The sequence below is a fragment of the Denticeps clupeoides genome, chromosome 2, assembly GCF_900700375.1.
Source record: "Denticeps clupeoides chromosome 2, fDenClu1.1, whole genome shotgun sequence".
Taxonomy (NCBI): domain Eukaryota; kingdom Metazoa; phylum Chordata; class Actinopteri; order Clupeiformes; family Denticipitidae; genus Denticeps; species Denticeps clupeoides.
In genome coordinates, this window is record NC_041708.1 from 36,265,473 (window position 1) to 36,278,036 (window position 12,564).

The 12,564-nt window shown below is 43.5% G+C and overlaps 2 protein-coding genes across 3 annotated transcripts; one reads left to right on the plus strand and one right to left on the minus strand.

The window, feature by feature from the left end:
• The first annotated feature begins 596 nt into the window (after positions 1–596).
• On the plus strand, positions 597–7,783 carry LOC114784467 (BCLAF1 and THRAP3 family member 3). Of its 2 annotated transcripts, XM_028969899.1 has the most exons (11): positions 597–774; positions 1,204–1,247; positions 1,347–1,985; positions 2,692–3,306; positions 5,732–5,901; positions 6,017–6,110; positions 6,242–6,302; positions 6,390–6,499; positions 6,970–7,069; positions 7,162–7,276; positions 7,437–7,783. In XM_028969899.1, the coding sequence occupies exons 2-11, from the start codon at positions 1,210–1,212 to the stop codon at positions 7,448–7,450; spliced, it is 1,956 nt and encodes a 651-aa protein (XP_028825732.1). In that variant the 5' UTR covers positions 597–774; positions 1,204–1,209; the 3' UTR covers positions 7,451–7,783. The 2 variants fall into 2 exon arrangements, with proteins under 2 accessions (XP_028825732.1, XP_028825734.1); XM_028969901.1 differs by lacking the exon at positions 1,204–1,247 and having other exon boundaries at positions 7,437–7,782.
• Positions 7,784–8,326: 543 nt separating this feature from the next.
• Positions 8,327–11,775, minus strand: lipib (lipase, member Ib). Its single transcript, XM_028969902.1, has 10 exons — positions 11,635–11,775; positions 10,569–10,945; positions 10,281–10,389; positions 10,102–10,203; positions 9,922–10,011; positions 9,517–9,684; positions 9,342–9,431; positions 9,137–9,245; positions 8,893–9,066; positions 8,327–8,638 (listed from the first exon to the last, which is right to left on the minus strand). Exons 1-10 carry the CDS (start codon positions 11,684–11,686, stop codon positions 8,551–8,553), a joined length of 1,359 nt encoding a protein of 452 aa, XP_028825735.1. The 5' UTR covers positions 11,687–11,775; the 3' UTR covers positions 8,327–8,550.
• Between the last annotated feature and the right edge of the window lie 789 nt (positions 11,776–12,564).

Sequence of the window (12,564 nt, forward strand, 5' to 3'; positions counted from 1 at the left end):
ATGTCTATCATTGTAATCCCTCATTTGGTTCACCAGGATCCACGCTGAATAACATATCAACCATTCAAACACGTAGTACCCCCAATAATTTAAAGAGCCAGTGTAATTCAAGCATTTTTGTAAGAATGTACTCAAGGCACAAGCGAACTTGGCAAGATACTAGACTAGAGTGAATGGACAGCTGTGTCGTGAGTCAATTTACATTTTGTGTGAGAGTGAGTGAACATTTACATTAACGCGAACGGCGGCGGCCATGCGCATGCGCGATTCGTTTGCAGCCTGGACGCGGAAAAGGGGGCGTGACTGATCGGACGGGAGAGGAGGGGCTCAAAATGTGACGCTAATTTCATATGACAGTTCAACAAACAAGTTAATAATATTCAGTCACTTTCATTTTGGATGAAATAATGACTGTTTCGGTCTATTTTAGCATCGAAAATAGATCCGATGAATCCAAACAAAGATCACAAATTTGCACATTTTGAGAACCACTGGTTTAAGTTATGATTTAGTGCTTCTGGCGCGTCGCTCGGCCCACGCATGCGTCCTTTTCGTCAGCGGCAGGGGGCGCTGTCATTTTTCACCGCCACCTCGCATCTCCGCTCCCGACTTCCGGCTGAAGGGAGAGTTGGCCGAGAAAGAAAACTTCTCCCGTCCTGCCCTTCCGTGTTTCTATAATGACTAAAACCGCCGCGGTTTGACGTCTTGTTTGTAGGTTGCTCGACATTTTGGCGGACGAGCCCTGCCGTCGACGCGGGGACGTGGCGTGTTGTGGTAAGGAGACCCCGACATGTTACTCACACGGACCCAGGGACCGGCCATGCGCCCTGTGCTATTAACAAGGGATTAAATACACACCAACATCAACGTCCGTGTGTTTTATTTCGGCACATTGTTCACATTACGGCCGGGAGAGCCAACACAGACTCTAAAGCCTGCTGTTGCTGCACGTAGCCGACGTTGCTTCGGTCGTTCTGATTTCGATGTTTATATTCCCCTGTACGCGAGCTAGCTGCTAGTTTCACTTTCGGTATTATCCTCGAGCTGTTGTTAGTAGTTAGTTGTATTGATGTCGTTGACCGTCACACGGGATTCCTTGTTTGATCCGTATCTGTCCTGATGTCCTGTCGTGTTGTGTGAGAGTGCATCTGGCATTGTCAGTGTAGGTGCACTGGTTGCTTAAAACATGTTTTGTTCTTCAAGGTCGAAATGTCTCTGCCGCGTTCCCGGTCACCTAATATACACAGGTAGTTACATGCATTAATTAGAAAAAAAAGTTGCTTTCTTTATTGTGCCGTTGTCACTATGGGCTGTAATTGCCTAATAAATATTTTACATTTGAACAGACACACTTCCATGTATAGAAGGAACCCAGGAAGACATGACGATAGACCCTTTTCAGCCAAATTTGCGCCGGTTGAGGACCGTGGTCCTTGGAGACCGTCGGAGACGCATAGTAGAATGCACTGGAATGATGTTCCCTTTCAGCGTAAAGGTTCTTTTGAAGAATGGTCAAGTTTTTCTGACGATTTGGGGGCACAGATGGGACGAGGCCGAAAACTGCCAGAGCATCACCCGCGACATTCACCTGTGAAATACGACGGCCGTCAGAGGACCCCTCCCAACCACTCTGCTCTAGGATATGCAGAGCGAAGGAGGCTCTCACCCAAGGTATTTGAAGAAAGGCCAGCTCTCCGCTCCCCGAGACGACTGCATAGAGAGAGACTACAGTCTCCTACCCCACCGCCGTACGAACCGCACCACAGAGAATCAACTGCACACTGGGAGCAGAATGAACGTAGGCCCACCAATCCGAACGGGCCCGGGAACGTGTCGGGAAGAAACCAGAGGGACGTGAGAGGACGCAGCCCCAGGGGCCGGTCGCATGGTTGGTCTCAGGAGAGGAGACATGATCGGGTGGAACATGGTTATCATACTGAAGAGCACAAGGAAGGTTATGGGCAAAGGAGCTCCTTTTCAGAGAGGTACAAGAAGGTTGTTGTGATTTGAAATCTGGTTTAACACGTCCTCAGATGAAAATGTATAAAGGACGTGGACTGGATAACAAGCCAAGATTTCCCTGGAAGAAACTGCATTTGTCAATTTGTTTATTGGATTTTTAAAATTATTTTTTTTATTATTATTCACTAAAGGAATTTTACAGTTAGTTGTTTTAAGTGACCATCTCTTGACCCTTTCAGTATATCTCTCCAAATTCATGAATTAGAGCTGAAAATATTTATTCTGATTAGTCCTTTTCCCTCTTTTATTCTCAGAATAATTTTGGCTTTTCACACTACAAGGTGCTCAAATAGGATTCTAATTTTATGTAGCTGAATAATTCTAATAATCCTTTTAACCCCTAAGAAGTTACAGGAATCTCACCTTTTGGTGCCATTTCCAACTATTGGATAACGTGTTAAATGAAGTATCCAAATTTTAAATACAATTCAAAATAGAATGCAATTATGATTCACGTTTTCATTAATTATTCTGATCTGGGTCACAAAACGTAAGACTAGTGTGAATGTAGCCTTTGACTTTGATTTTTGGAAACTAGCCTTTTGGTTATGGTAAGTATGGAAAAGCCGGGGAGGTGTGCCAGTGCTCCAGAGAGCACCATCTTAACAAGTCAGGTTTCACTAGGCCAGTTTTCTGTGTGTTGAACATTGTTACTTTATATTAAAACAGGTCACAGCCCAGGAGGTCAGAGTTTAGGGATCACCGGCCTCCTAAAAGGACCAGAGAAATGGGACACCCTGTGGAGCACAGAAACTACAGCCCAGTCCATCATGGCCCTGTTATTGTCGAGCATGGACATGGTATCTCACATTATGAAGAGAAGAACAGGGATGATGAAGGTGTGAGGAGGGAGTGTGGCCCCCACCGAGGTCCGTCACATGACAGCCACAGAAGGGAAGCAGGACCCACCACTTTTGAAGACGCAAGGATGGTGCCCAGCACTAAAAGACAGACGGGTCCTGCTGAGGGTGGGATGAGGAACATGATGCCACTAAGAGGGGAGTCTTACTCAAAGAACTTTAAGGATCAGAGGCCTGCAGTGCCAGCCAAGGATGTGGATTTGAGACCCAAGAGACTCAAACATGCAGACCACTCCCCGTCTAATTGGCAGCCACAGAGGCCCGATGGAAAAGAAAGAGGAATCTCAGTCCAGGAACAGGCACATCAGCAGGCACATTTTCAGTACAGGAATTCTAACACAGACAAGGAGTCAAGACTGGGTGCCACCAACTGTGAGACACTCAAGATCAAAGTGGACATGAGTCACAAAGTGGGTCAAAACAGGTATGGTATGGTCTCCACTGGCACATTTAGGTATGGTTGAAAGTTCATGCTTCTTTTCTGCATCATGCTTCCGAGAGTTCCTGTACATCGGAGGCTTTCCGAGGAATTAACTGGATATTTTTTTCAACAGAGACTTCTACTAATTCCATTTTTTTCAAGGATACAAAGACTTCTGAAATCTCTTCTGATCGCCACGTTCAGTTGTTTTTGTATGAAGACGGATCTTTATTCATTGGTATAGCAAGGCGGAGAACTGTACATTTTACCATGAGCTACCCAACAAGTTCAACACATTGATAGTCAATGGTTCGTATCCAGTGACCAGCTGAAGGATGAATTGAGTAGTGGTACAATAGTGCGGAACAACTGAGCCATCGTGAAGTTACAGACCACACTTCAAACGACATTTTCACCAAGTGTTTGCCATGCTGAAGATGTAACATCAAGGTTACTTCAACTATGCTTTGAGGAGTGGAGTGCGTACTTCGCAGTGGTGGCCTAGCGGTTAAGGAGCGGAGCCATAATCAGAAGGTTGCCTGAGGTGCCACTGAGCAAAGCACCGTCCCCACACACTGCTCCCTGGGCGTCTGTCATGGCTGCCCACTGCTCACTCAGGGTGATTGGTTAAATGCAGAGGACTAATTTCACCGTGCGCTGTGCTGCTGTGTATCACAAGTGACAATCACTTCACTTCCGGACAGAACAGAAAAGGTCAACTTGACTGAAAAGGCTTCGTGAAATGTCAAAAACCGGACTGGAGCACAAAGACACTGAACATGTTGATATCCTATTTACATGAAATGGAAATTAATGATTCACAGCCAAGAGCAGAAGAATCAGTGGGACTCTGGTGGACCAGTGGAATGAAGATCAATTTGACTGCGGATCCATTACAAGAGACACAGCAATCAAATCTCCATGGAATTTCAGCCAGTAAAGTCACTGGGTGCATATTAAAAAACAACATTAATAACTCCGGACACTGGAATCACTTTATTTATCAGGAAGTTATGTCCACCAAAATACGAACGTTGGCCATTAATATGGAGCTAAATGCTACAGTCAAGTCCTTGTCGTCACTGTGGAACATCACATTTCAAGATGGTCAAGGAAGTCGATCTGTCTCTGCAGTTCTTTGTGTGATTGGTGAAACCAGATTGTCATCCTCTCCCGATTTCCTCTGGATGAAAATGATGTGAGAGCTGATGAAGCTGCTACCAGGATCCAAGGACTCCAAATGGCTTCACACAGGATGTTTTTCTTCGGTAGAGATGAGTGTGCCCTCATGAATGTTAATTTCAGCCTTGGGAGTCTTGAGATGACTCGAGAAAACTGAAAACGGGTCATTCGCAATTTCCCAGAACCTACTACGCTCCACGTCACTGGAAAACATGGAGGCAACACAGTCATAAAGGTTTTTCCTAATGGACTCCACAGCTGGCACCAACTTATACTTCCCAGTAAACCCCGTTTTTGCCACTTGTGCCAGGAAAGGACCATCTGAAGATCAACGAATGAAGAATTACTGAAATTGTTTGATCAAAGGTTCTTAACAAAAACAAAGGATTTCCATCACCGGAGGAACGTCCAGGCTTCCCCAGGTGCCATCATCATCATCTCTAGATCAAAGGAATTCGGCAGCATATTTTTGGACTCCTTTTCACTGAAATATAATAGGAACATTTTTCTTTGACATCATGTTGAGGTGTATATATCTTTTTTTTTTTTTTTTTTTTTTTTTTTTGTTCCATGAATGATGCAAGTAAAGAAAAGACCGAACGGATTGAATTAAAGACCAGAAGTTATGAAATCAATTGAAAATCACTCAGTGTTTGTGGTGGTGCACTTCCAGAGGTTGCTGCTTAGAAACCTGAGCAAACAGGAGGACCGGAGTTTCTCTGTGAGTTACAAAGTGGATTTGACTGTGAAATGTCATAATTTGGATGAAGCTACTAGAGTGAGTACCGTGGGCTTGACACACATTGAATGGAGGAGATTTTGTATCGAAATCGTCTTTGGACACCGTAAAACAGCACCATGAAGAAAATGACCTGTTCCGACAGAATCAAGAGTAGAAGTGGAGGATGTTCTGATTTGAAGACACCTGATGTTTGTTCCATAGAAGATGGATTGCTGTAAAGTGTTATGGTGGAAGAGAAGCATGAACTTTCACCTCGTTCACAAACGTGGCAAATCTGTGGCGATGTGACTTTATACACAGTACATGAGTACATAACTTGTTCCAATTTTGCCTTTTAACATTTTAACTAATTAAAAAAACTACTCATCTCTCTCTGTTCCACATTTTCTGCACTTAAAAATTCACAGTTAAATCGTTCTGGATATTTCAGTTTAGTTGGGCAGTTATGACCACATTTTTAAAGCCAGTATTGGGTTTGGGTTCTAAATGTTCTGTTCCCAACAGCTCTCTCAGCTATTCCTCAGACAGGCAACTGTCTTTGGACCTTGTCAATGTGGGCCGACAACGTCTGGACTTCTTGCCCTTGCTGGAGCACACTGGCACATTTAAGGAGACATCATTGCACTCTGGGACCTTTGCCCAAGAGATAATAACCTTGGTTCATCAAGTCAAAGGTTTGAGTTTATTTTTCTCAGTGGTCATATGGGTGCTAAAAACAGGATAAAAGGCACTTGGCAATGATTTGATTGTGCTTTCTTTTGTCTGTTTGTGTGCCAACCCTTTCTTCAGAAAATTACTTCAAAGGACAAGACATCACACTAAATGAACGTTTTGCCTTCATGCAGAGTCCTCATTTAGATGAAAAGGAAGGCACGGTATCGAGGTAGGGATTTTGGCTTGCTATTACCCCAATTGATGATGGATTTTGATTTCAAGGGAACCCAAGGTCGTTTAAGATACAAACCTGTTTTTTTTTTTTTTTTTTTTTTTTTTTGGTTTTTTTCTATCTCACAGACAAATTAAAGTGTCTGTACCTGATACCATGCCTATTTTCTCTAAAATTGCCCATATGCAGGTATGTGTTCTTTTTTTTTGTGGCATTACTTTAATCTGGTATTGCTATTCCTATGGATGTTATGACAATCCGTGTCATTCATGACAGCAAAGACCGCAGATGATTAGTGATCCAGATGACCTCCGACATGATTTGGAAAGGAGAAGACAAGAACGTCTGGAAGGTGTAAAGGTTACAATTTCTGGAGGGGGATTCAGGTTCGTTTTACTTTATGAATGTTCTAAACACATTACATGTGTATTAAGATTACTGTCTTTTCCAGATTTTTTTTTCTTTTAGATAATCATCTAAGTGCATGTGAAGAGAATCTTTACGATGGCATATGTTTCAGTCAACGTACATGCAGTTTTTTGTCATCCACTAAGGGTTCTGGGCTGTGGCAGTAAAATCTTAGTTTAAGATAAAATAATCCTTTATTAGTCCTACAAGTTGGAAATCTGCGCCTGTTCTACTGTGTTAGAATGTTGTCAGTGTAGTACACAATGATGTCATGGCTCCATCACTAGCAAATTTACAAGAAATGATGTAACCCAGGTACCACAAGTTATCCTTTTGGGGACAACCAAAGGGCATAACAATAGAAGTAACCACACAATGTTGTTCTTAGGAATTAACTTGACCAGTTCTTTTACTCGTGCTGCAATTTGCTCCATTAATTTTTCCCTAGTATGGAAAAAGAATCTACCTACATCGCTGATGATTGCATAGGTGATGATCCTCATTGGTCGGAATTACATCAAGGAGTGGAACAGTGGGGGCAGCCGATGGTAATTTTTTTAAAAATTCATCTTCATCCATCCATCCATCTACTTGTTGCATGTGTCTTTTTCTGACATTGTCTCAATTGTTGGATTTTTAGGATGATCAACATCAAAGGAGGCTTGGTGCAAACAGGAAGACCTTGAAGCGTAATTTTAACCAGCATAGAAATCAAATGATTCCTAACAGGAGACCATACCAGGACAGTGGAAATGGTGAGTTTTTTTGTTTGTGTGTTTCATGAATGACTGGGCTGAATAAAACTACTAATTCAGCCTACAAATTCACTTTCTTTTTTTAATTTAGATGTTTGTTACCAACCTGACAAAGTATTGTCAGATTTCAATATTTCAATAATGCTATTTTTCTTTTTAGGTGGCAGCTGGTAAAGTTGGGAGTAATTTGTCGTTCTGTGACTTGAGCTGATGAATGTTTCTCATGAAACCCCACATGTTAAATGTGCAGAACCGCCAACTGTGTGTAATTTCATTGACTAATAAAAAATCTTCTAGAAAGTAGAAATCAGTACAAGTCTGCAACTAGTGATGCACCCTTTTTAAAATTTGGCCAATACAATTATATAAAATAAATCCAACATAAAATAATGCAACATAATATTTATACAAAGGGGGAGATTTCAAAAGTGCAAAGAAATCCCCTGGTTTGATATTTAATGAATATCATCTGAAATCATTATGGTGCATCTCTACATTATTCACTTTTTTTTTTTTTTAATGCTTAAAAAAACAACGTGGATTAATTTTCTTACTGAAATTCATGATTGGTTAATGTTTTCATTGAAATTGCTTTTGTGTGTGAAATATTCAAGTGTAAGATAACACATTGAATAAAAAATTATTCCACAACAATAGATGTATCATTGTTTTGTTTTCTGGGGGGGTGGAGTTACACTGTTCCAACACAGGTTCATTCAAAAAGTGAACAGCTTGTTTAAGTTCTTTTTCCATTGTTTGCTGAATATTTTTTCTCACTGCTGTACAGAATCTAAGATTGCCCTGTTTACATAAGCAAATGCCAATTAATACTCTGTTTGGAGTTACTTAAGGTTTATTACAGATTACTGCACTGAGGTAATATAGGTTCATTCATCTTAATGGTAGCTTGATTGCTTTAGCAACATTTCACTGAGTTGAGGTCTCTCTGTTTTTTACATGGAGAAGTGGCTTGGCTTCAGTCTATTTCTACCTGAACTTTTGACCTCACTTCATAATTTAATGATTGTATACACATGGATTGTATACACCTTTCGTTTGTAGTTTAATGGAAATAAAAAAAACTTGGCAAAAACAATCAAAGGCACAAGGAGGCAACCAAAACTGGACCTGATAGGTAGTGTGCCAGATTTGCATTTTGAACAGCTGGGCCACGTCTGATGGTTAAGACACAACTGGGCGATGATTGAAGGTGATACTGGTCTGGTGTCCAGCTCAGTTTGGATGGCCAACGTCTTATCCGTGCAGAATCTGTTTCAGATAGTTCGCGCATCGCATGACAATGGTTTGAAGGACACCTCCATGTTCTCCTCCAGCATGATGTCAAATCGGCACATCTGTGGCCTGTTCACAGAAACATATTGTTAGTCATTTGTAGACAAATGAATACACATTTATATCTCTTGGACCAGTAAATAACCAGTAAGTGCAATTATACACTAATACTTGGTGTATTTAAATAGTTCAACTTTAAGATTGCTATAAATATAAAAGATGTTTACAAAAATGGGTTCTTTGACAGCACCAATGACAGCTCTCTTAATTTAGAGCCCTTTGGGCAGAATAGCATTTATTGTCAGATGGCTGAGAACACCAACCTGTGGGGTTTGTCCAGTGGAGAGATACGGATGCGAAGCAGACGTAATTTATACCGAGGACCAATCACATTCCCGGTGACGATGCGCAGAGATATCTTCTGAATTGGATACAAATCCTCATCGAACTGTGCCAGCAAACGGTTTGCTGTGTACTGCTCAAATCGGAACAACTTGCTGGGGGGGGACATATAAATATGTAATCTCAACACAGTATCACAGAAGCAGAGAACACTGCTGTACTCACTGGTCCATCCTGGTTTCCACTACGTTCTTCCCGTTGTGTAAACGGAGGACAACGACACCCCATCGCAGGTACTGGTTCCAAGTGACCATGTCCACCCTGTAAGTCGTTTCTGCCATAAAACATGGAGCATTTCCATTTCAAACTTAAACCGTGTGGGGTTGGGAATAGTGCTGTGTAAAAAGATTTTGTTCTTAATGCAACTTACTGCTGTATGGGAGCTCGCTTGTGGTGGAGAAATATACTCTAGTCTGTCCCATCTTCACGAGACTATCCTTCCATTTGCTCATGTCATAACCTAAAAGTGACAAGAATGAAATTAAATGAATAAACAACTTGACCCCCAATTAATTAGTCGAGTAGTTAGACTGGACTTTTCTCACCGAGGACCGGACAGGACGCAGGTTTAAAAGCCTCGCACTGTAAGCACTGTCCATTCAGAAAGTCAGTGTAGGATGAGCAGGGGTAGGCTGTGAGGTTGCAGGTACGGTTCAGAGCGCACAGGTAAAGGAAAACGGACCGCTGGTGATCACACACAAAAAAGGCCTTCCCTGCGGAGGGCAAAGTCAGCAGTGAGTGTGAAGTTGAAGAGTGACAATGACATTTTTGTGCACAGGGACATCGTGAATATCGCATACTTGTCCTTATTCACTCTTGTAACATGAAGCATGTAGGCATATTACAACCAATTGCTGTTTTGTGGCCGTCATTTTGACTCTATTGTTGTTGAAAACAATGAAAAGTACATTCCTGTTAGTCGTGTTCTTCGGGTTTAACTGAGTGCTGACCTGAGAAGATTGTCTTGGGGCAGCCAGGCTGATCTGCTCCACCATTAGCATAGAAATCAATGTGACCGTGAGACCCTCTTAGACCAAGGCCTGGAAAATATTGCCCAGTGCAGAATTCCGTTATAAGTACTGCAGTGTAGTGGGACTGTGAATTTGGGTGACATGGACACCGTCACTTACCATCCATGTCTGTGTGCAGGACGTCTACGAACTGAGCATCAGTGGGGTCGAGGCGCTCTTCAGGGGGAACGCCTGCAAACATTGGCCCTGCTGGATCCAGCCCTTTAGCAAAGGTGCAGATGATCAGTATCGGACATCACGGTCTGACATGCGAAGAGCTTTTTAATACTCAGTTTTACCTGTGATCCTGCTGATTTTGCCCCCGAGCATAGCACCGATTAAGCCTGCCACGTGCGCTCCCAGGCTTACTCCAATTAGGTGGATGGAGTCCAGTGACGCCCCTTCATCCTAGGGTGACACACATTCATTCACAGGTCGTGGCCACGCTGGTCGCCAGGCACATGGCTCAACACATCCCGTAGCTAAATCTGGGCGCTTCCCAGGCCATGCTGCTGAACATGTGCATGACGGACATGTGAGAGGCTTTTCCCCGTCTGGCCTGCAGACAGCAAATCCCTCCCACTCACCTGCATGTTCTGGATGAAGGCGGTGAGATTGGCAGCCGTTCCTCGTGTGTTGGCGATGGCTGTGAAATAGTTGAGGTTGGCAGCGCCCCGATTCCAGTCGACCACAATCACATTCATGTCGTCCTGCTTGGCCAGCAGATGAACTATGTGGTCTATCCAGATGGGGGGCGCCCCCGTCGGCCTGTAGCCGTGGATGACGAAGGTGGTGGGCCGGGACAGGTTGAAAAGAGGCTGCGTGGATAAGTTGTGGTGGGAGAGCTCCTGTCCACATTCCAGGTTGGCACGCGTGTACAAGAGCAGCCGCACGTACAAGCTGGTCCCCATGAACGTCTCGTGGAAGTACAGGTCAGTGAAGTTGTCGCACTCGCTGTCCTGGCCTGGGGAACAGAGATTCATCTTATGAGCAGAGGTCTTCCCACCGTTTCTTTTCTCTGTCTAAAGAGATTGATGGGAATGTGAGGTAAGCCAGGGTTTTAGCGACCCAGTTTCCACACGTCTGATCCTCAAGCGCTGGCGACAACAGTTGTCTCTCGCATCGCCGTGGCGTTGAGCCTGCAGGACTTCACATTCTGCCAACAGCAGACGTGCGTTTGTGCTTGACCACCTCAACCTTGTGTACTGATACAATTCAGCCCTCAACCAGGAACACTGAGGCTTTAGCGGTGATCTGGGCTCCGTAATTAGCATGCTTGTTCCAGGCCCAATTGGATCACGATACTATAAAAAAGTGCCTCATCCCACATCTTGCAGTGGGCCCCCGCCCTGCCCTGCCCCTAAGAGGACCATATTCTTGACCCTCATCCGAAAAGGGGCAGGAGGTGATTGTGGATGTTTGCCTTGCAGAAAAAGATGTAGGAGCCTTCACATCCCGCTTGAGGGTCATCCACTACTAGTGGTAATGCTGCTAAAAATGTTTCCCATGAAATTTGAACATGGTGACCAGGAACGGAAATAGCTGGCACCTATTCATCCTTCTGCATACTGTAGATCTTTCAACTCCAAAAGTTGAAAGCTTCCAAAAGAAACGCCAGCACAGACCACTCAGCTGGACTACATGCAACCTTACCTTTGCAGATCATGATGGTGGTAACCAGACCCACAAGTGTCCAGAGAAACATCCTGACTGTGTAGACTTGAGTGAAAACAAGGGAAGGAGAGAGACCAGAAGACCAGAGAGTGCTCAGAGAGTCTGAGCATCTGAGCAGCAACATGCAGAGTTAAGCAGGCAAGTGAGTGGGAGGGGTCAGACAGATCACTCGTACTTACTGGGCTCTTCCATAGGCTGGAGATATTCAATCCCAGCTCCAGAGAATGAGAGGGCGAGAGCGAGAAATAGCAAAAGAACAAACTATGAAAAAGATTCACAAGCTTATTCCCAAATAGGGTTCAAATTTCACTTAATGAGCCAATTTCCTGTTGCAACCATGAGCCTAAAAATCCCACCACCTAAAATGTCTGTTTGAAAGATGCATTTACTTGTACTTCCAAATTCCTGGTAGAGTCTTCGGGTTTACTGTGTGCTATGACAGGACTGCTCCCTCAGCACCAGTCAAGGAAAGTGCTCACATCTGCAGGGATATTAATAGTTTCTCATGCAGGAGTTGTGGTTTGTTAAAGTACACCCTTACACCAAAGAATGTATGTTATTGTCAGCTACATCACAAGATCTGGGCACGAAATGCTGAAAGAGCAGGAGACATACCCCTTTCACTGCAGCGGCTGTAAACAGAACTAAAATCCGACACTTAAGCTTGCTTATTAAGATCTCCTGACATGAACATTTTATAGGATTATTTAACATTAATACGCGTTCCACTGGCTTGTCTATGGTCAGTGATCAATGGCCAGAAATGGCGATAGGTGTAAAGAGTCCTTTGGCCATTGGCCGATCCGAAGATGACAGCTCAGACAGCCGTATCTGGAATTTGTCCCCTTTTGTCGTCACATTTTTTTTCTGGATAAACGCTGACACGACTTCCAGTCTGCGCAAAACATT